This window comes from Hyperolius riggenbachi, chromosome 5 (genome assembly GCF_040937935.1).
Source record: "Hyperolius riggenbachi isolate aHypRig1 chromosome 5, aHypRig1.pri, whole genome shotgun sequence".
Classification (NCBI taxonomy): Eukaryota; Metazoa; Chordata; class Amphibia; order Anura; family Hyperoliidae; genus Hyperolius; species Hyperolius riggenbachi.
In genome coordinates, this window is record NC_090650.1 from 87,799,112 (window position 1) to 87,824,015 (window position 24,904).

The 24,904-nt window shown below is 44.7% G+C and overlaps 1 protein-coding gene across 2 annotated transcripts in view; it reads right to left on the reverse strand.

The window, feature by feature from the left end:
* Positions 1-24,904, reverse strand: part of SP4 (Sp4 transcription factor) — a 75,890-nt gene that overhangs the window by 9,143 nt on the left and 41,843 nt on the right. For both annotated transcript variants that reach the window (XM_068235971.1, XM_068235970.1), the window contains exon 4: positions 13,085-13,310. In XM_068235971.1, the coding sequence (XP_068092072.1) occupies positions 13,085-13,310 (226 nt within the window). The remainder of the gene's footprint in view (positions 1-13,084; positions 13,311-24,904) is intronic.

Genomic DNA, 24,904 nt, shown 5'->3' on the forward strand with positions numbered 1-24,904 from the left:
CAGACCACTGCAGATTTCACGGTTTATTGCTCATTCATACAACCTACCACCTAAATGAATTTTGGCTCCTTTTCTTGTCACTAATAAAGCTTTCTTTTGGTGCTATTTGATTGCTGCTGCGATTTTTACTTTTTATAATATTCATCAAAAAAGACATGAATTTTGTCAAAAAAATGATTTTTTTTATTTTCTGTGCTGACATTTTTCAAATAAAGTAAAATTTCTGTAAACATGCAGCGCGAAAACTGTGGACAAACATGTTTTTGATTAAAAAAAAAACCATTCAGCCTATATTTATTGGTTTGGGTAAAAGTTATAGCGTTTACAAACTATGGTGCAAAAAGTGAATTTTCCCATTTTCCAGCATCTCTGACTTTTCTGACCACCTGACATGTTTCATGAGGGGCTAGAATTCCAGGATAGTATAAATACCCCCCAAATGACCCCATTTTGGAAAGAAGACATCCCAAAGTATTCACTGAGAGGCATAGTGAGTTCATAGAAGATATTATTTTTTGTCACAAGTAAGCGGAAAATGAAACTTTGTGACAAAAAAAAAAAAGTTTCCATTTCTTCTAACTTGCGACAAAAAAAAAAATGAAATCTGCCACGGACTCACTATGCTCCTCTCTGAATACCTTGAAGTGTCTACTTTCCAAAATGGGGTCATTTGTGGGGTGTTTACTGTCCTGACATTTTGGGGGGTGCTAAATTGTAAGCACCCCTGTAAAGCCTAAAGGTGCTCATTGGACTTTGGGCCCCTTAGCGCAGTTAGGCTGCAAAAAAGTGCCACACATGTGGTATTGCCGTACTCAGGAGAAGTAGTATAATGTGTTTTGGGGTGTATTTTTACACATACGCATGCTGGGTGGGAGAAATATCTCTATAAATGACAATTGTTTGATTTTTTTTTTTACACACAATTGTCCATTTACAGAGAGATTTCTCCCACTCAGCATGGGTATGTGTAAAAATACACCCCAAAACACATTATACTCCTGAGTACAGCGATACCACATGTGTGGCACTTTTTTGCACCCTAACTGCGCTAAGGGGCCCAAAGTCCAATGAGTACCTTTCACAGGTCATTTTTGTTTCAAGACTACTCCTCACGGTTTAGGGCCCCTAAAATGCCAGGGCAGTATAGGAACCCCACTAATGACCCCATTTTAGAAAGAAGACACCCCAGTATGGTATGTATGGTGAGTTCATAGAAGATTTTATTTTTTTGTCACAAGTTAGCGGAAATTGATTTTAATTGTTTTTTTTCACAAAGTGTCATTTTCCGCTAACTTGTGACAAAAAATAAAATCTTCTATGAACTCACCATACTCCTAACGGAATACCTTTGGGTGTCTTCTTTCTAGAATGGGGTCATTTGTGGGGTTCCTATACTGCCCTGGAATTTTAGGGGCCCTAAACTGTGAGGAGTAGTCTTGAAACCAAATGTCGCAAAATGACCTTTGAAATCCTAAAGGTACTCATTGGACTTTGGGCCCCTTAGCGTACTTAGGGTGTAAAAAAGTGCCACACATGTGGTACCGACGTACTCAGGAGAAGTAGTATAATGTGTTTTGAGGTGTATTTTTACACATACCCATGCTAGGTGGGAGAAATATCTCTGTAAATGACAATTGTTTGATTTTTTTTACACACAATTGTCCATTTACAGAGAGATTTCTCCCACCCACCATGGGTATGTGTAAAAATACACCCCAAAATACATTGTACTACTTCTCCTGAGTACGGCGGTACCACATGTGTGACACTTTTTTGCAGCCTAGGTGCGCTAAGGGGCCCAACGTCCTATTCACAGGTCATTTTGAGGCATTTGTTTTCTAGACTACTCCTCACGGTTTAGGGCCCCTAAAATGCCAGGGCAGTATAGGAACCCCACAAGTGACCCCATTTTAGAAAGAAGACACCCCAAGGTATTCCGTTAGGTGTATGGCGAGTTCATAAAAGATTTTATTTTTTGTCACAAGGTGAAAAATGACACTTTGTGAAAAAAAAAACAATAAAAATCAATTTCCGCTAACTTTTGACAAAAAATAAAATCTTCTATGAACTTGTCATACACCTAACAGAATACCTTGGGGTGTCTTTTTTTTCTAAAATGGGGTCACTTGTGGGGTTCCAATACCGCCCTGGCATTTTACGGGCCCAAAACCGTGAGTAGTCTGGACACCAAATGTCTCAAAATGACTGTTCAGGGGTATAAGCATCTGCAAATTTTGATGACAGGTGGTCTATGAGGGGGCGAATTTTGTGGAACCGGTCATAAGCAGGATGGCCTTTTAGATGACAGGTTGTATTGGGCCTGATCCGATGGATAGGAGTGCTAGGGGGGTGACAGGAGGTGATTGATGGGTGTCTCAGGGGGTGGTTAAATTGGAAAATAGATGCAATCAATGCACTGGGGAGGTGATCGGAAGGGGGTCTGAGGGGGATCTGAGGGTTTGGCCGAGTGATCAGGAGCCCACACGGGGCAAATTAGGGCCTGATCTGATGGGTAGGTGTGCTAGGGGGTGACAGGAGGTGATTGATGGGTGTCTCAAGGTGTGATTAGAGGGGGGAATAGATGCAAGCAATGCACTGGCGAGATGATCAGGGCTGAGGTCTGAGGGCGTTCTGAGGGTGTGGGCGGGTGATTGAGTGCCCTAGGGGCAGATAGGGGTCTAATCTGATAGGTAGCAGTGACAGGGGGTGATTGATGGGTAATTAGTGGGTGTTCAGGGTAGAGAACAGATGTAAACACTGCACTTGGGAGGTGATCGGACGTCGGATCTGCGGGCGATCTGTTGGTGTGGGTGGGTGATCAAATTGCCCGCAAGGGGCATGTTAGGGGCTGATTGATGGGTGGCAGTGACAGGGGGTGATTGATGGGTGGCAGTGACAGGGGGTGATTGATGGGTGATTGACAGGTGATTGACAGGTGATCAGTGGGTTATTACAGGAAAGAACAGATGTAAATATTGCACTGGCGAATTGATAAGGGGGGGTCTGAGGGCAATCTGAGCGTGTAGGCGGGTGATTGGGTGCCCGCAAGGGGCAGATTAGGGTCTGATCTGATGGGTAACAGTGACAGGTGGTGATAGTGGGTGATTGATGGGTAATTAGTGGGTGTTTAGAGTAGAGAACAGATGTAAACACTGCACTTGGGAGGTGATCGGACGTCGGATCTGCGGGCGATCTATTGGTGTGGGTGGGTGATCAAATTGCCCGCAAGGGGCAGGTTAGGGGCTGATTGATGGGTGGCAGTGACAGGGGGTGATTGATGGGTGATTGACAGGTGATCAGGGGTATAGAGGCATACAGTACACAGGGGGGGGGGGGGGGGGGGGTCTGAAGAGAATCTGAGGGGTGGGGGGTTGATCAAGAGGGAGCAGGGGGCAGTTTAGGGCTTAAAAAAAATAGCGTTGACAGATAGTGACAGGGAGTGATTGATGGGTGATTAGGGGGGGTGATTGGGTGCAAACAGTGGTCTGGGGGGTGGGCAGGTGGGGGGGTCTGAGGGGTGCTGTGGGTGATCAGGGGGCAGGGGGGGGAAATCAGTGTGCTTGGGTGCAGACTAGGGTGGCTGCAGCCTGCCCTGGTGGTCCCTCGGACACTGGGACCACCAGGGCAGGAGGCAGCCTGTAGAATACACTTTGTATACCTTACAAAGTGTATTATACACTTTGTATGCGGCGATCCGGGTGCTAGTAACCCCCCGGCGCTTCAGAACGGCCGGCGGGTTGCAGCGCGAGGGGGGCGGAGCCAGTCACCGACGGCCGATCACGTCACGAATGATGCGATCACGCCGCCCATGCCCCTACAAGGGCCGCCGCCTCTGTGCATGTGGCGGTCCTTACGGGATCTGCTTTCCGGCCGCCCCTGTGCAGTGGGCGGTCGGTAAGTGGTTAAAAAGAAACACAACTACAATAAATCAACTCAAGAGAACCTGTACTGATAACAGCATATTAAACATTACATAACACCACATGTCAAGCAACATATGAAAGAATGCATGAAAAAATGTACCGATCATAGGAGCCAACATATGCTCACAGAAAAGTCAAATGCAGCTTCTCAAAATATGTAGGCTTATTTGCCTATATTTGATTATCAAGCAATTTCCCTGCCCAATAACTTAATTAGGCAGCAATAAGTTTTGAATCAGGATGATACCATTTATTGGCTAACTTAAAAGCGTAAAAGTAAGCAAGCTTACGCTTGTTAAAGGGAACCAGAGACGCCGGCCATAGAAAAATAAAAAAGATTTCATACATACCTGGGGCTTCTTCCAGCCCCATAAGCCTGGATCACTCCCACGCCGCCATCCTCCGCTTCCTGGATCGGGCGGTAAAGGGGTCCCGTCACTTCCGGCGGACGCGGCCAATTGTCCGCATGATCAGGGGCTCCCTCCATATCCTTACGCGTGCGGCTGCGCAGTATGCAGCCGCACGCATAAGGGTATGTCGGGAGCCTCTGTGATGCGGACAATTGGCCGCGTGCTGCCGCCGACTGGCCGAAACTACGGGACCCGGAACTGGCTGATACAGGAAGCGGAGGACGGCGGCGTGGGAGCGATTCGTGCGTATGGGGCTGGAGGAAGCCCCAGGTATGTATAACTTCTTTTTGCTGGGGTCTCTGGTTCCCTTTAAGCCTTCTTCAGACTTGGTTCGTGCATTTTGATAACTAGCCGAAATATTACTTACTCTTATGCATTTAAGTTAGCCAATACATGGTATCATCCTCCGTGTTCTCCCCAGAATTTTTTTCCAGCCGGGTGGCATAAAAAAGTAGCCGGGTGGGTCGAGATGACAGAATGAAGGGCTGGCGTGTCTCTGCACAAGTCTGCTTATAGTGGAGAAGGAGGTGAGTCGATGACAGCCGGGTGCTCAGCAAAACTAGCTGGGTGCTCAGCAAAACTAAGCAGGTAGAGCACCTGGGGAGAACACTGATCCTGGTTCAATACTTCTTGCTTTTATTGATGGCTAACACGGTACAATACTCCACTGCTACTACTATGCCGACAATTAGGCAAAGTGTCCTCCCCCAAACAATATAATTAGGCAGTGTCTCATTCCTCCCTCCCCCAATAACATAATCAGGCAAAGTATGCCACTAAACAACATAATTAAACAAAGTGTACAGCTTAAAACGCATAATTAGGCAGAGTACCCCCACCCCACCCCTGCATGACATAATGATGATGATAGTCAACATCACTTTGAACAGAAGGAGGAGAGAATGACTGGTTGCTCAGGATTGCCTCACCTGTTCCTCACTTTCTGATGAAGTATGCATAACTGACTGATGAAAATCTTACTGCATGTAGCCAGTTAGCCAGTCATGCACAGATCAGTGGGTGCATTTCAACTGCAAATGGTTGCTCCTCTGCTGCAAATGAGCTTTGCTCTGAAGGGCTTATTCTAACACAAATCACATAGCTTGACTGGATAGAGATCTCGAGTTTAAATTATACTCCGTTAAGTTAAATGCACTGTCATGTTCTTGGAACCTTTCCCAGGCTTTCCTAGCCTTGTGGCCTGGAGCACAATTTGCCTACAGGGAATACGACTGTCATGAGATTCAGATACTAGTGACGTTAAAATGTTGTGCTGTTGGCGTGAGCACAACTACATGTCCTCTTATGATAGGCACTCGTTTATTCCTGGCATTATTTATCACCACCCAATCAAACTACACATACTTCAGAATCTCTAAGGCAGAAAAAGCTTAGGGGTGAGCCGCTACAAGTCATATCACACAAAACAGGCAGCGTAAACTCGGATACATCTTCCCTGTACAAAATACATTATGTCACTTTTCATAACCCCTTTTCATCCAGAGCACAAAACTACTGGATGGTTGCCATGGTCACAGTTTTTAGGACCAATGATTCTAGCAGTATATCTGTTCCTACTACACCTGCTAACATACTTCCTAAAGCCATGTAATGCTGGCCAAACATATTACAATTTAATAGTTTAGATATTAGATTTAATAATAAAAAAAAGCATTGAATTTAATGTCAATTAACTATTGATTGGGAAAAGGCTGCTCTGTGGGAGATCTAGTAAGGCAGAGTGTACAGTATGTCCAGCTGAGAACCAACAGAACTCAAAAGTAAAAAGTACATATCAGAAGTCGTGTAAAATGAAAACCGCATGCCTAATGCCTCTCTTCCACGAGCAGCAGAAGGTGGTGAAGTCAACACCTTTTAGCTACTACCATCCACAGGTTGGGTGCTTGCTGGCACTCGGCATGGGCACTGGACAGGTGCCCTCCACCCATGCAGTTACATCTGAGCTTGGTGGTTGGCACGCTCAGACGCAATATGAGACATTTTTTTGCTGTCTGGTAATGCCACCATGTGTAAAATGTGACATGCGTGATGTTAATGACCGCTGCCATTTGAATGCATGTAATTGCAGCTGAATGGCGCTTGTGGCCGGCAGCCGGGCGGTTGAACTGCTCAACAAATGAAAAGTTCATTCGTCCGTGGAAAAGAGGTTTAAATGTTCACTACTTCTATGGATGCATTAGGCAAAGTTAAAGTGAAAATAAAGAGAGCTGAACTCATCGGCTTCTCAATTGGCCAATGTAGCCTCCCATCACATTAAAGAAGTAAAGAACGCCATGATGCGACAGTGGATTCGGCAATGAATAGGAATGCTGTAGCTTTTGTAATTTACACCCTTTTCAAAAATGTCTGGCTTTCAAAACAGCTACACAAATTCCGAACACGGTCTCTAGTCAACTGGAGATTAGAAATTAAGCAGAAAACTAGATTATCTGTATTGCAGCTTCAAGCAACATAGTGGTATCTTAAAAGAACACAATGGGCCCAACTCAATTACAGCAATCCCCAGAGCTGGCAATTGTTAATTCTTTGCAAACATGAATGTATTCATATGAATTTATGTAGCGCTGACATCTTCCACAGCTCTTTATTGAGTCCACTGTTTTAGTAAAGGCCTCTCAGAAAAGTTAAAAATGTAATCCATAAATGACTAGAGGAGATGATGGCCAGAGTGAATAATAAGGTAGATGGATATTTGGCGGCCTTGGGACACATGGAAGATTAAACAGGACTAACTTGTGTGAATTATGTGGATATTCAGACCTTCTCACATTACTTGTTTTTTGAAGATTTGGTTGTAGTCTTATGATGTTACTTGCAGGGATGTGGAGTCAGAGTTGGAGTCAAGGAGTTGGAGTAATTTGGGGTACCTGGAGTCGGAAGTTTTATAAACTGAGGAGTCAGAGTCAGATGATCTTTGTACCAAATCCACAGCCCTGGTAAGTATTAGACTAAGGAGTTGGAGTCAAGGAGTCCGAGTCATCTTGGGTAGCTGGAGTCGGAGGGTTCATAAACTGAGGAGTCGGATGATTTTTGTACTGACTCCACAGCCCTGGTTACTTGGACTCTCTCCTGATGGGTTCTCTCATGTTTACCCAGATATACTTTATTTTTCTTCTTGCTTTTGTTCTTTGACCATTATCTGATGCTGTATATCGAATCTCATGCACCAGTATACTGTGCTTTACTGACTCTCATTTTGTACAGGCTTTCCTTTTTATGTTTTTTTGTAATCTGCTTCTGTTGCTAATCATTATGAATAACTTTAATAAAAATAATATACAGGATCTTCTCAAAAAATTAGCACATTGTGATGAAGTTCATTATTTTCTGTAATGTACTGATAAACATTAGAGTTTCATATATTTTAGATTCATTACACACAACTGAAGTAGTTCAAGCCTTTTATTGTTTTAATATTGATGATTTTTGGCATACAGCTCATGAAAACCCAAAATTCCTATCTCAAAAAATTAGCATATTTCATCCGACCAATAAAAGAAAAGTGTTTTTAAAACAAAAAAAAGGTCAACCTTCAAATAATTATGTTCAGTTATGCACTCAATACTTGGTAGGGAATCCTTTTGCAGAAATGACTGCTTCAATGCGGCGTGGCATGGAGGCAATCAGCCTGTGGCACTGCTCAGGTGTTATGGAGGCCCAGGATGCTTCAATAGCGGCCTTAAGCTCATCCAGAGTGTTGGGTCTTGCGTCTCTCAACTTTCTCTTCACAATATCCCACAGATTCTCTATGGGGTTCAGGTCAGGAGATTTGGCAGGCCAATTTAGCACAGTAATACCATGGTCAGTAAAGCATTTACCAGTGGTTTTGGCACTGTAGGCAGGTGCCAGGTCGTGCTGAAAAATGAAATCTTCATATCCATAAAGCTTTTCAGCAGATGGCAGCACGAAGTGCTCCAAAATCTCATGATAGCTAGCTGCATTGACCCTGCCCTTGATAAAACACAGTGGACCAACACCAGCAGCTGGCATGGCATCCCAGACCATCACTGACTGTGGGTACTTGACACTGGACTTCAGGCATTTTGGCCTTTCCCTCTGCCCCGTCTTCCTCCAGACTCTGGCACCTTGATTTCTGAATGACATGTAAAAGTTGCTTTCATACGAAAAAAGTACTTCGGACCACTGAGCAACAGTCCAGTGCTGCTTCTCTGTAGCTCAGGTCAGGCGCCTCTGCCGCTGTTTCTGGTTCAAAAGTGGGTTCATGCTTCTTCAGCATGAGCTGGCACCTGCTCACAGTGCCAAAACCACTGGTAAATGGTTTACTGTCCATGGTATTACTGTGCTAAATTGGCCTGCCAAATCTCCTGACCTGAACCCCATAGAGAATCTGTGGGATATTGTGAAGAGAAAGTTGAGAGACGCAAGACCCAACACTCTGGATGAGCTTAAGGCTGATATCGAAGCATCCTGGGCCTTCATAACACCTCAGCAGTGCCACAGGCTGATTGCCTCCATGCCACGCCGCATTGAAGCAGTCATTTCTGCAAAAGGATTCCCGATCAAGTATTGAGTGCATAACTGAACATAATTATTTGAAGGTTTACTTTTTTTCTGTTTTAAAAACACTTTTCTTTTATTGGTCGGATGAAATATGCTAATTTTTTTTAGATCAAAATTTTGGGTTTTCATGAGCTGTATGCCAAAATCATCAATATTAAAACAATAAAAGGCTTGAACTACTTCAGTTGTGTGTAATGAATCTAAAATATATGAAAGTCTAATGTTTATCAGTCCATTACAGAAAATAATTAACTCTATCACAATATGCAAATTTTTTGAGAAGATCCTGTATATTAAACAAAATGTCATCTATGCCATAGTCGAAAGGCCAATTTTGAGGGGAACCAATTAACTTCCTGTATGTTTCTGCGATGTTAGTAGAAACCAGAGTGCCTAGAAGAAACCCATGCAAACACAGGAAGATCATACAAGCTCTATGCCAAAGGTTCTCAAGCTGGGTGCTGCAAACACTTTCAAGGGGTGCCATGCCTGCCCTCCCCATCAGCGGTCCTGATCCTTCTGCAGGAATTTATAGTCCCGGTTTGGTATTTCTAATGCAGAGCGGCAGTGTAGTCCAGTGATCACTGTATGCAGCAGCTGTCAATGACAGTCTCAGGTGATGCTGAAGAATATGTTCTTCAACCACATCACCCGGGACTTCATTACAGTACGGGCCAACAGCTGGCATGTGGTATTTGGTAGATGCACTGAAGACTGTGATGAGGAGGCACGGTGCCAGTGAGTATCCCTACTTCTTTTGCAGGTGCCCACCACTGACATCAGGGATTTAGGCTTGGCGCAGGATGAGTGGAATAAAGGCTCACCCTGCTGCCGCTGAAATTCTGTTTCATACTATTCCCCCTCAGGAGTCATAGTAACTCAGAGGGAGAAGTGATTCTGAGTCTGGCAATTGCCATAACCCTGAATTACCCCTGCATGCCACTCAGGTGGTACAGGGCCCACGTTGTGGGCCAAGAAGAGGCGCTTCTGGATTTGGGGCTGCACTGCCCGACTATGGCAGACTCTGCCTAATTATTTTTAGGAATGGGGAACTCTGCTTTACCTAATTACTTAGTTATTTGAGGAGGCACTGCCCAATTATAGTTGATGATTTGGGGGAGGGGGGCAAATAACTCTGCTTTTGTGTGGGGGGGAGGGGGACTCCGCTTTGCCTAATTATTTTGTTACTGGGGAAGGGGAGTTTGAATTCCCAATTATATTATATTTGGTAATGTTCTCGGGGGTTATGCCTAATTGTGTTTGGTGATTTATAGGGATTATTATTATTTTTTATGTATATAGCGCCAACATATTCCGCAGCGCTTTACAAAGCACAATAAGACGACAAGGGGAACATAGATACAACTAACAAATGTACAGCAGAGTTCCAAGCAGCACAAATATTGTTACAAGAACAGTAAACATTAGGAGGATGACCCTGCCCTTGCGGGCTTACAATCTAATGGGTTGTGGGGGACACACTAGGTAAGGGAGTGGAGGATGGATGAGGCAGTGATTCTTTGCCTCTGATTACATTGTGACAGAGAAGTAAATAAGGGCTATAGAATGTTATAAGCTTGTCTGAAAAGGTGTGTTTTAAGATGTCCAGGTTTGGAGCATGACGTACAGGCTGTGGAAGAGTGTCCCAGATAAGGGATGATGCGCGTGTAAAGTCCTGGATGCGAGCATGAGAGGAGGTGATCAGCTTAGAGGCCAGGAGAATTTCTTGGGAGGAGCGGAGTTTGCGGGAGGGACAATATCTTGAGATTAGTGAGGAGATGTATGGAGGAGACAACTCGTGGAGGGCTTTGTATGTTAGAGTCAGGAGTTTGAACTGGATCCTCTGGGTAATAGGTAACCAGTGGAGAGAACGGCACAGTGGGGCTGCATCGGAAGAGCGTGTGGAAAGGTGAATGAGGCGGGCCGCTGAATTTAGAAGGGATTGGAGAGGTGCTAGCCTGTTTTTTGGTAGGCCACAGAGCAGGGTGTTGCAGTAGTCTAGGCGGGAGACGATTAAGGCATGAACAAGCATTTTGGTGGCTTCTTGTGTGAGGAAGGGACGGATATGGAATATATTTTTGAGCTGGAAGTAGCAGGTGGTGGTTAATGAGGCAATGTGAGGTTTAAAGGAGAGCTCTGAGTCAAGTATAACCCCCAAGCAGCGGGCCTTAGTGTTTGAGGTTATTGGGGTGTTGTCTACCGTTATGGTTGCAATTGGTGGGGGTGTAGATAGCGATGGTGGAAAAATCACAATTTCCGTTTTAGTCATGTTGAGTTTGAGGAAGCGGGAGGACATAAATGCAGAAACGGCACAGAGACAGTCGGGGATAGTAGTGATGACAGATCAGGAGCTGAGAGATAGATTTGGGTGTCATCCGCATAGAGGTGATACTGGAAGCCAAAAGAGTTAATTAGTTGTCCCAGGCCACGGGTGTAGATTGAGAAAAGAAGTGGCCCAAGAACAGAGCCTTGAGGAACACCAACAGACAGTGGGTGTGGAGAGGAATTGGTGTTAGAGAAGGAGACAGTGTAAGAGCGTCCAGAGAGATAAGTAGAGATCCAGGAATGTGCTTGTCCCTTGATTCCTAAAGATGACAGTGTCTTCAGAAGCAGAGCATGATCAACCGTGTCAAAGGCAGAGGAAAGGTCAAGGAGTATTAGAATAGAGAACTGGCCTTTGGATTTAGCTACCAGTAGGTCATTAGAAACTTTCGTGAGGACAGTTTCAGTGGAATGGTGTGTGCGGAATCCAGATTGAAAGGGGTCAAGTAAGGAGTTGGTAGAGAGAAAGGCAGAGAGTGGATGTGACGTTCCAGCAGTTTAGAAGCAAAGGGGAGGAGAGAGACAGGACGGTAGTTGGATAGAGAAGTTGGATCAAGAGAGGGTTTTTTGATAAGTGGTGTGATGATAGCTTGTTTGAATAAGGAAGGAAAAGTGGCAGTGGAGATAGACAGGTTGAATAGAGTTGTTAGAGCGGGATTAAAGGAGGAGAAAAGCTGGGGGATTAGATGAGAGGGAATGGGGTCCAGGGCACAGGTAGTGAGATGTGCTTTGGAGATTAGTGAGGAAAGACACTGTTCAGTTAGTGTGGTGAAAGATGTTAGAGTGGTCGTGTGGAGCGGGGGGAAGGCAGTTAGTGGTGGGCGAGGGTGCAGGCGGACAGAAGGAATTTATAGGTGACGGTTGAGCTGGTAAAAATGGTTGTGTGTTGAAGCCATTACGTATTGCATCAATCTTGCTTGTAAAGTATGATGCAAAGTCGTCGGCTGACAGACATGTGGTAGGGGGAGGAGGTGGGGGAAGAAGTAGGGAGTTAAAGGTGTTGAACAATTGTTTTGGGTTGTGGGACTGTGAGGAAATGAGTGAGGAGAAATAAGACTGCTTAGCAGAGGTGAGGGCATCCCTGAGCTCCTGCATAGTTTGTTTATAGTGATTGAAGTCCTCTACAGCAGTGCTTTTTCTCCAGCACCTTTCTGCCTCCCTGGAGCACCTTTTCAGCTGTTTGATTTGTTCAGTGGGATTTGGATTTGGGGGATGATCAATGGATTTTTAGGGATGATCAATGTAATTGCAAATAATTTGTCCTTATATTCAAATTGTGTGTTACCCACAATGCACGACTACTGAATATGCAAATTATCCCTTTTCGCCCATGTAACCCCAACATGTCTTCTCAGTTCCGATCACGATAGGATCCAGGAGACTGTGTCTGCATTACAGTGCCACCCAGTGGTGGAAGAGGGTGATGAAAGAGAGACTCTTGCATCACCCCTCTTCCACCACTAGGTGGGACTGTGACGTAGACCCGGCCTCCTGGATCCTGATTACGTCACATGATGCGATAGTGACCCAGAAGAAATGTCGGGGTTGCTTCGCCACCACGGTGGAGGAAAGAAAAAGCTGATCCAGCTGTCCAGACAGGTAACTATAAAAGCTTCCTGCCGCCCACTCTGCATACCCAGCCAGGATGGGTATGCAGCGGCAGGAAAAATTTGGCCCTGCAGCCAAATAAAGTTTTACTTTATTTGGCTGCTAAAGGGTTGGGGGAGGGGGAATAAATATAGATACTGTATGTATCGGAAGATTGTATAACCAAATTGTTTAGTGTATGGCGAGATCTACTTTGTAGCTTGCAGTTGCTTTTTTGCATGCATATTTCCACTGCAGAAATAAAAATAACATATCACCTAGAGTTTCAGTAAGACTGACCTTCCTTCTCCTTCCCTACAGTTGGGACAAGAACATGCAACTCTTCGGAGTCTCTTGCCAGTCTGCACCTCCTGGTCCGATGATGGCTGGGACTGCTGAATCTGCACTTGTGTTATCTGATCAGGACTGACAGCACCGATGGTTGCATTGGCAAGCCCACCAACTGCAACAGTAACAGGAGCTAAAGTGGCTTGCTGTACTTTCACATCCCCTCCTTGATGCTGACCTATTAAGTAGTAACAAAACGGCATGAGCAAATGGTTAAGAAAAGGTCCAGCAAGATAAATATGCCACGCATAATAGTACAAAATTAAACTACAATGATAAGAAATAGCTAAATAAAATAATCTCAGTGAGATCTCTATTTCCTTGCTGCCCAAACTGCTCCCTGAAACAAAGTAGGTATTATTGCCGACTGTCTTCGGATGCTATAAGTATACTGGAATCATGCATTGCACTTCACAAGCACTTCATGAGCAAAGCACGAGACCTGCAACCGAATGGAAAAGTCACCGTTTTGGAAATAACAAGGCCAGGAATAAATGAATAAAGGCAGTTTATTAACAATGCAAGGAATGTAAATAATAGCATAATCAGCAGCATACATTCACTTCATGTACGGCAACCGAAATAAATGCAATTATATCCAAAAAACAACACGAGATAATTTTCCTTAGGAAGGTGTATTCAACAGACATACACATGCAATATGAGGTATATACAATTAGACTATCCTGCATAGTGTATCCATGCAGAGCAACCAAGTGTATATACAAATGTGTACAATTCGCAGTACACAGGAGACAGGCAAACGGGTAGTCATACAGGCAAGACATAAACCAGGAGAACAGATCATACAATGAAGTCGCTTAGGCAAAGAATCGTCAAATGGGAAGCACAGGTCAAAACACGGAAAGGCAATATACAAGATTCACGGGAAACCAGGACAGGCTGGCACACAGGCTAAGCAGCAACAATGAACTAGCACTAGATTAGTGATCAGGCTTGGTTTATATCAGTGATGGCTAACCTTGGAACTCCAGCTGTGACAAAACTACAAATCCCATCATGCCTCTGCCTCCCCGAGTTATGCTTAGAGATGTCTTGCAATGCCTCATGGGACTTGTAGTTCCACCACAGCTGGAGTGCCAAGGTTAGTCATCACTGCTTTATATCCTATGCTGGTAAATCAGGTGACAATTCAGCTCTCCTCCCAACAGTCTGTAGAGGAATGCAAGCTCAGGAGGAGTGTGCCCTCTGCTGGGGGGCAGAGAAACAACATGATCTTAGGCAGTATTCATGAGGACATCTGCTGGTGAAGAGAGGAAGTTCATGCAACATATTCACAGGGATGTCACCAGCAGATGGGAATTGTAACATTGGATTATTAAAACTTAAATGTGTTTATCCTTCTGCATCTGGAAGTTTTGAAGATTATGAGTGGCTAAATATTTTAATGAAAACGTAGATTAAAGAGAACACCCAGCATAAAGAAAAGTCACTGTAGTATAAAAGCAAAAAGGTAGGCATCAGGAAGTAAAGTACAGGAATATGCGCTATTTATTAATACAGAAAGGATCACTTACATGCCGGGACAAGAACAAAAATAAACATATGTCAGTCCTGATGGCGGTTTTGTATAATGCTCTAGGGCTGAACGATTTTAGGAAAAGACTGAATTGCCATTTTTTTTATCAGAAATTGCAATTTCATTTCGACTCACAATTTTCTTCAAATCAAGCTTTAGCACTAAATTCACAATTTACAGTAACATTTACAAACATGCATTGACAGAAAATGACATAGGTGGCGGTGTTACAGTGCAGGTTAGCCAGTATAGGTTAGGCAGTATAGGTGCAACAGTACAGGTTAACCAGTATAGATGCCACAGTACAGTTTAGCCAGTATAGGGGCCACAGTACAGGTTAGCCAGTATAGATGCCACAGTACAGTTTAGCCAGTATAGGGGCCACAGTACAGGTTAGCCAGTATAGATGCCACAGTACAGTTTAGCCAGTATAGGGGCCACAGTACAGGTTAGCCAGTATAGATGCCACAGTACAGTTTAGCCAGTATAGGGGCCACAGTATAGGTTAGCCAGTATAGATGCCACAGTACAGGTTAGCCAGTATAGATGCCACAGTACAGTTTAGCCAGTATAGGGGCCACAGTATAGGTTAGCCAGTATAGATGCCACAGTACAGTTTAGCTAGTATAGGGGCCACAGTACAGGTTAGCCAGGTATAGGTGCCACAGTACAGGTTAGCCAGCATAGGTGCCACAGAACAGGTTAGCCAACTATAGGTGCCACAGTACAGGTTAGCCAGTATAGATGCCACAGTACAGGTTAGTCAGTAAAGATGCCACAGTACAGATTAGCTAGTATAGGTGCCACAGGTACCATGGACAGAGAAGACTGGAGCTGGTGGTACGATCGGCAGGGCCAGAGGCACGATGAGTAACAGCATGGCAGCACACTATCGCTTCGGAGGGAGGGAGAGGGGCGAGGGGGTGAGGCAACTGTACTGTGGCTACGATGGCATATGGCCCAGGACCTCAGCTTTGATGTTCACGTTATTATCTTGTCATAAATCGCAATTATGGTCTAGAAATGATAGATCGTTCAGCCCTATTATGCACACACATCTTTAGAGATAGCAGAAGATAATGTGCTGTGCACACGCTAGATTGTTCTCAGCTAAGGCAGCCATTTGGGTTCATCGCAGCTGAGAATCTAGTGTGTGTACAGGTGTCCCACAAGGATGCTCAACCTCCCTGGCGGTCCGATTAACTCCTGCTTTTACAGTCTAATGCTGGGAATACACTATAAGTTTTTCCGGCAGATTTACTTTCCGATCGATTTTCCAATTTGGATTCACTTTCATGAGAAAATCGATCAGAAAAACAACCAAAATCAGATCGGACCTGTGGGAAATTCTCTATCGAGCCATCTATCTGCCCAAAAAACTCATGTTGTATTCCCAGCATAAAAGTGGTACAATTTTTCCATACCCCAGAGAGATCTGCAGCAGCCCCTGCACAGATTCACCTCCCTGGGATCCACTGCAGCAATTCCTCCTCCTGTCCTCCGGGTGGCGCTCCACCCCTATGGTGAGATAGCGATCATCATGCAAGAAAAAGCAATCTAACCCAAGAGATCAACAACCTCCAAGGACAAGAAGAAGAAGGTCTGTGGGCATCTAGACCCCGGGAGAGGTGAGCTGTAACAGCCACTGCACCGCACAATGTTCTCCCCCCTTTGGGGCGTCCATATTGCCTGTGATTTAAATTGCCTTCAATAAAGAAATGATTTGCTTTGTGGATGAGTGCGGACTTTACCTACACATTGTTCTCCTTACCCTTTCCTCTCTGTCGTCTCTCCTCCTCCCTCCATAGCAACAATGCCACTCTGTTATAGCAGAACAAGTGTCTGTACAGCGCTTGGCCCATGAGCTGTTGCCCAAAGGATTTTCTCCCAATCCCCACAGGCTACAACAGTTGTGTGCATCTACACACCTTGAGAGCTGGTTTACAATGAATTAGCTGTAGCAAGTTTTAGGCCTCTTTCACAGTGCGTCGTTAAAGTTGCACATTAAAACAACATTTAACGCAGAATAACTCACTGCAATGAAAAATCAATGCCCTGTTCACAGTGCACACGTTGCGTTGGTGACTAATGATGCATGTTAAGTAAAAGTGCTGCATGCAGTGCGTTATACACGTTATTAGGTGTGTTGGACTGTTTACACATGCTCAGTAATGACTTGGAAACATACTTTTCATTGCCTATATGCTCTACTGTATGCAACAATAATGTGGCATTAAGTTGTGTTGCGACTTTTTGGGGGCATTGCTTTGTAATTAGCGTTGCGACTAACGTCGGATCAAACCGCAACGTCCTACTGTGAAAGAGGAACTATAGCCATCGTATGCCCCCCCACAAAAAATACATATTTAAGTAGATAAATGCTTACATATTATACGTATTGCACTGTCCACGTTTTGTTTTTCTCTTTATTTTCAATTTTTATTAGTATCTTGGCGGGGCCATCTTGTGCCCTCCAGGTTAAAGAATCCCCTCGCATCCCCCTGCACTGATTGTGAGCACAGCGGGGAGGATAAAGGTAGCAGGCATGGACTCACCTAACAATGGATCCAAGCGCTGCCGTTCCCATCTATTCTTTGCACTACCGCCGGCGGCAGTGCAGAGAGTATAGAAGGGAACTGCAGCGCCTGGAACCATTATTCCAGGAGTCTGTGTGCACCGCCTTTATCCTTCCCGTGAAATTCAGCATGAAGAAGAGGGAGAATGCGGCTTGCGGCAGAAGGGGGGAGCGGAAATGCCTCTGGAGGAGGGGGGCAGAGGACAGTGGCAGGAGACAGCCTCTGGCCCCCTCCCTGCGCACTAATGCGGCTGCAAGATCAAGAGACCAGGGGAAGACCAGGCGGCCAATCGCAGTGCAGAGAGGTGAGTGACAGAGGCTTTAGCCAATCAGGCTGATACAGCATACCATGTCACTTCTCTTTTGCGTCTGCGTACCATCTTAGAGCCTGGGGGCATGGGGAGAGAAAGAGCACAATAAGATTGATTTTAACCACTTCACAACTGAGGGGTTTTACCCCTTCAGCATCCAAGCAATTTTCACCTTTCAGCTCCTTCCATTCATTTGCCAATAACTTTATCTCTACTTATCAGAATGAAATGTGTTAAATGTGTTTTTTTTATCACTAATTAGGCTTACTTTGGGTGGTAAATTATGCCAAGAATTATTTTATTCTAAATGTTTTTTAATGGAAAAATAAGAAAAAAATTGGAAAAAAATCCTTATTTTTCAGTTTTCGGCCATTATCATTTTTAAATAATGCATGCTACCATAATTAAAATCCACGTAATTTATGTGCCCATTTGTACTGGTTATTACACCATTTAAATGATGTCCCTATCACAATGTCTGGCACCAATATTTTATTAGGAAATAAAGATGCATTTTTTTTCAGTTTTGCATCCATCATTAATAAAAAGCCCATAATTTATAAAGTAACAGTATTATACCGTCTTGACATACAAATTAAAAAAGTTCAGTCCCTAAGAAAACTATTTATGCATTTTTTATAATTGTAAATTTATTTCATTGTATTTTTTTTACAAAAAAAATAAATGTTGGTAACTATTGGGGAGTGTGGGAGGTAAGGGGTTAATTTAAAATGTAAAAACAGGTCTTTGCATTTAAAAAAAATACTTTTAGATGTAATTTTACTATTTGGCCACAAGATGGCCTCAGTTTTTTTTTTTTATATACGTCCTGTAAGCAAAATATGTATGCTTACAGGAAGTGTACTGAAGATGGGAAACTTTTATTTATTAGAATGATCGTGCAGCTTCTCATAAAAGGCGCCGATAATTGCTACGGGGACTTAGATCAATGATTAGGAATTGCTTTCCCATTCATTGATCTCCTGGTGGGCAGATGGCAACATGAACGAGCGCACAAATAAGCGGGAGCGCTTTCAGCAGTGGTAGCAGCGTGAGTACATATATTTACTCCCCTGGGCGGTTAGATGAAGTCTGCAGGGGAGTAGATATACTGTACTGGAGCTGTGAAGTGGTTAAAGTTTGGATTTGCCTGGTTAGCATCTTCTTGACTATTTTAACAGCCTGCACATAGGCAAACGCAGGGGGGGGGGGGGGGGGGATTACAGCTGCCCAGAATCCCCCCCTCAGGCCAGGGCTGGTGCAGTGTCTGGGGACAAGCACAAGTCGAGACACCAGAATATTTGCAGGTATCCTGCAGCTCACAGCACTACCCCCTTTCTTTCCCTGCTACAGTTGACTTTGTAAGTAGCAGCAGCATGTGTACATAGCATGGAGCAGCTCTGGGGAACTCAACAGAGCACAGATCTAGATATGAGCACAGCCCTGTTCCCCTGCTATGTGAATGCTTCACTTTCCACTTCAATACAATAGACATGGAGCTCCGCTCACAACCTCCATCCACCAACAGTGCAGGAAAGCGGGCTGCCGAAACCTCGGATCCAAGACTGTAGAAAGTGAAATCCGCACGATGTCGGTAGAATCAGTATAGCTTTATTTGATCAATACACACAACAGGCTAAAATCCAGCACCACATGCTGACATGTTTCGGGCGTTACACGCCCTTAATCATAGCATAGGCGCAAGTGAGAAAGGGTGACTCATATATAGAGTAGGGTTACACCTGATATCACATGCTCAAATGACCCCACCCACAAAGAAAAATGCATATATAAAACAAAAGGACAAAAGTCCCCCAATTAGTGTAATCTAGTATATAAAAACATGATACAAAGGTAAAAATGTAAATGCATACGATTAAACTCAATATGGCAATACACAGCAATGAATATGATCGTCTTCATGAAATTCAAGAGTTCACTTGAACTGGAAAATCCAATATGCCTCCCGGGTAAGGAGACGTTTATAAACGTCTCCCCCTCTCGTAGGCCTCAAGACACGCTCAATACCCTGGAATGAAAAAGAGGACATGTCACCTGAGTGGACCGATCTAAAATACTTCGCTACATTGGACACCTCCAAAGTTAGCCAGCCAGCTCCCCTATAGTGTTCTGCTATTCGTTGTCTGAGGTGCCTGGTAGTACACCCCACATATTGAATATGGCATAGAGAACATGAAATGAGATAAATCGTGTACTTCGTGTCACAATTTATATATTGTTATATGGGAAAAACTTTACCATTGAAAAAGGAAATGACAGAACGAGTGGATTTATGTACAGCACAATAATGGCAGGTTGAAAAATTGCACCTATAGGAACCAAGGGTGGTCAGCCAGCACGGCCGTTGTGTGCTGGGGGGGGAGGAGACTGGGTGACAGGATGCTGCCAAGTGTGGGGGCCCTCCTGCTCGCAAATCGAACTCCCTGTTTGACTATCTGGTTAAGGGTTTCGTCCGCCTGTAGCACAGGTAAAGACTTCCTCACAATTTGCGTGATTTGTTTAAATTCTTGACTATAAGTAGTCACGAAGATCGTATCATTATTAGGTTATGGCAGCGTCTGACGGGAGCCAGAGGTTAATAGTTCCTCCCTGGTTTTCATCAGGGCCCGCCTCTTGCCCCTCCCTATCATCCATCTAGGATAACCACACTCCGCAAGACGAGAACCCACAGCATCCAACTTCAATCTGAGGGCCGAGCCGTCAGAGCAGTTGCGTCGTACCCGAATCGATTCACCCACAGGAAGTGCACGGATGGTATGAGACTGATGGTCCAACAGTGTGTGCGACTGGGTCAAGCATGCTCACACAGGGTCCCATCCCCTTGTTGAACTCTGGTCCCTCTGATGATCATTTAATCACACTCGGCGACCTGGACTATGATCCTGAACGATCCTCCAAATTTGCAGCAGTGTTTTCGAGACATTTGGGGGCCTCTCTTAATTCCAACTCAGAGGCTACACTCAAATCTGCTTTCATACAACTTGAGGACCTTATGCTGAAAGAGACCAAGGTCTGGTGGGACCTTACCAGTCTCAAGCAATACGTGGCGGATAATATCATTCCGCGTGGCTTGAGAATTAGGAAGGTTCCCACTACTATTTACTCAGACAATTTTGTTATAGAGTGGAATGCAATTTTGAGTGATTGCTCAATCAAACTGATGAAATTGATCATTGTGTATGAAGAACAACGATTGGTTGACCTACGACTGCAGGTTTCAGAGGTCAAAAGGACTCTCTCTAAGCTCGACACGTTGCAGCAATACGATGATTTGAATAAAAAACTTTTGGACAACGTGTCGAGGCTAGAGTCTTTGATCACTGATACCAAACGAGTCAAGTATCTTCGGGATGTAAACGATTATAAAAAGGGTGTTGTCTACGAGTGGGGTCGTTGGGAGGCCATTTTCCGGTCACCAAGACCTACCGCCCGTCGACCTAGAATTAAACCCTCTAAAAAAGTTACTTTTAGTTCACCCGAAACGTCTGACTCTCAGTCAGAGATATTGGATGCCTCTGGAATGCAGGTATATGGGGCAACTGGGGGCACAGAGTCTGTTATATCTTCCAATAACCAGCCATCAAAAAACCAGCAGCCCATTCTTTCTCTACCTGTCCATCACAAGAGACACAACAAATACAAAAAGAAAAAAAGCCAAGGCATACGAGGAGAGACTAGGGACTTCGGTTTCTCACTATACTAACCACACTGTTGTCAATCTTTCAGCCACCATTTTGTCTTCTTCAGAGATTGCATTACTCTCATAGGGGCTTTCCTTTGCCCCCACATCACACTTTGATGTGTTCTCCACACTTTTGGATGTCAATAAATTTGTCAGGTCTCTCCTCCTGAGAAAGCATTTTATTGATGGGCGGACTGCGGACACGGTGGAGGATGATATTTCGGTTGGTGGAGGTATGGTCTTGTCTGATATAAGAAACTTTGGGGACACTAAGTCTCTCTTGTCGTTAGAGCAATTGCTCTCAGAGACGGTCCCCTTGATCTCTGAAGACGATGTAAGGCCTATTTCTATCCGCAATCCAGCCTTTTATCCGACGACTGCCCGCAGTCCCCCTGTCGATGCTTTCCAGGAGGTAATTGAGAGAGAGCTACTTGAACTAGCCTCTGCTAAGACCTCGAGCCTCCGTAGTAACCTCTCTCCTGTTGAAAAGCAGACCCTCTTCTCCCTTAAAACAAATGCACGCATCATCATTAGAAATGCGGATAAGGGGGGAGCAGTGGTCGTGCTGGACACTGAGGTTTATCGTATAGAGGCACTGAGGCAACTCCAGGATGCAGCCACTTATTCTCCACTGAGATGTGACCCTACTGCGGAGTATAGCAGACAGCTTCTTGCACTCTTGTCTCTGGGTGAAAGCTTGGGGGTAATCTCCAAGCGATTAGCAGAGTATCTCGCCGTTTCCTCGCCTGTCGTCCCGGTGTTCCATCATTTGCCCAAGATCCACAAACAGGGTTTTCCCCCAGAGGGCAGGCCAATTGTGGCCGGGATCGGCTCTCTGGGGGAACGCCTGGGAAATTGGGTAGATGAACACCTACAGCCATTAGTGCGACGCCTTCCCGATTATATACGAGACATCAAGCATGTGCTTAGCAGTTTACAACACTTTCAATGGCATGACAACTACAGTTGGATTGCCATTGATGTTAAATCACTATACTCCTGCATCCCTCATGCTCTCGCTTTGGATGCTCTCGATTACCATATGACGAGATACTCTGCTTTCTCCCTGGACCTTCAGTTCTTCGTCGGGCGTGCCGTCCAATATCTGCTTACCCACAATTACTTTCTTTTTGAATCCGATTTTTATTTACAACGCTGTGGAGCTTCAATGGGAGAAAAATTTTCTCCCCCACTGGCCAATTTATATATGGGCTGGTGGGAGGAGCTCCACATGTTCAGTGACTCAAATATTTATTCGGGTCATATTGTGTGGTATGGCAGGTATATAGATGACCTGTTGGTCATCTGGAACGGCACGCACGACGAGGCTCTGCAATTTGTGGAGTTTCTCAATGCGAATTCTCTGAACTTGGTGTTTACCTCCCAGTGGACCCCCTCGGAGGTCAATTACCTTGACCTCACATTGAGGGGTGACCCCTCTTCTGCCTCTGTGGTTTCTGGCACGTACCGCAAGCCCTGCAGTGGCAACTTCACTCTGAGGGCCAACAGTTGCCACCCGTCACATACCATCCGTGCGGTTCCCGTGGGTGAATCGATTCGGGTACAACGCAACTGCTCTGACGGCTCGGCCCTCAGATTGGAGTTGGATGCTGTGGGTTCTCGTCTTGCGGAGTGTGGTTATCCTAGATGGATGATAGGGAGGGGCAAGAGGCGGGCCCTGATGAAAACCAGGGAGGAACTATTAACCTCTGGCTCCCGTCAGACGCTGCCATAACCTAATAATGATACGATCTTCGTGACTACTTATAGTCAAGAATTTAAACAAATCACGCAAATTGTGAGGAAGTCTTTACCTGTGCTACAGGCGGACGAAACCCTTAACCAGATAGTCAAACAGGGAGTTCGATTTGCGAGCAGGAGGGCCCCCACACTTGGCAGCATCCTGTCACCCAGTCTCCTCCCCCCCAGCACACACTGGCTGACCACCCTTGGTTCCTATAGGTGCAATTTTTCAACCTGCCATTATTGTGCTGTACATAAATCCACTCGTTCTGTCATTTCCTTTTTCAATGGTAAAGTTTTTCCCATATAACAATATATAAATTGTGACACGAAGTACACGATTTATCTCATTTCATGTTCTCTATGCCATATTCAGTATGTGGGGTGTACTACCAGGCACCTCAGACAACGAATAGCAGAACACTATAGGGGAGCTGGCTGGCTAACTTTGGAGGTGTCCAATGTAGCGAAGCATTTTAGATCGGTCCACTCAGGTGACATGTCCTCTTTTTCATTCCAGGGTATCAAGCGTGTCCTGAGGCCTACGAGAGGGGGAGACGTTTATAAACGCCTCCTTACCCGGGAGGCATATTGGATTTTCCAGTTAGAGACACGCTCGCCGGGAGGGCTTAATGCGAAATGGGACCTCAATACAGTCACTTGAAGTGGCTGGGATGTTTATTTCTGCCTTTTGTCTTCATGTAGTTATATGCTTTAATTTTAAACTCTTGAATTTCATGAAGACGATCATATTCATTGCTGTGTATTGCTATATTGAGTTTAATCGTATGCATTTACATTTTTACCTTTGTATCATGTTTTTATATACTAGATTACACTAATTGGGGGACTTTTGTCCTTTTGTTTTATATATGCACTTTTATTTGTGGGTGGGGTCATTTGAGCATGTGATATCAGGTGTAACCCTACTCTATATATGAGTCACCCTTTCTCACTTGCGCCTATGCTATGATTAAGGGCGTGTAACGCCCGAAACATGTCAGCATGTGGTGCTGGATTTTAGCCTGTTGTGTGTATTGATCAAATAAAGCTATACTGATTCTACCGACATCGTGCGGATTTCACTTTCTACTTTCCACTTCAATAGCAATGTTGGCTGTCCTCATTATTATCTGTATCTAAACTACTCCTGATCGATCTTGTCGATCGGGAGCAGTTCGGACATGTCAGATATAATTGTCAGATCCTGCCAGTTGGACGGGAAATTGCATTATGTGTACCCAGCATGATGTCCTACCATATTATTATACTGTGTTGTGTGTGGATGAAGGAGACCTTTTAGGAACACCCCTCTTGAAAATCCTGGGTTTGCCACGGCTGCACTAGAAAATTAATTTTGTATTTACTGCCTAACAGTTACTCTTTAAAGCTGAAACTGAAGCTGTTAAAGCTTGAACTGAAAGGGATATAAAAGGTTGACATTTATTTTCTTTTAAACAATGCAAATTGCCTAGCTGTCCTGCTGATCCTCTGCCTCTGTATAAAGTGGACCTGAACTCTTGCACAGGACAGAAGGAAAACAGAGAATTGGACCCAGTATTTATTTAGAGTTTAGCCTGTCTAATTCCTGTCATCTGTGACTAATCATAAGCTCTACGTTGATCTCTCAGCTGTCAGCCTCAGCAGTGCAGCTAATTTGTAAACATAGGATGTTAACACTATAGCCTCGTACACAATCCTGACTTAACCCCCTCCCGACCCCCTAATGCCAATTGGCGATGGGAGGGTGGCAGCGACAGGAGATTAGCCAGGAATGCAGGCGCATGCCCGTTGAGTTACGGAGCTCCGCTCCTTAAACAGCCTGCCAGCCACGATCGAAACTGGCAGGCTGTTAGGGGAAAAAAACCCTGTTATTTGCTTCTGTACAGCGCTGCAATCT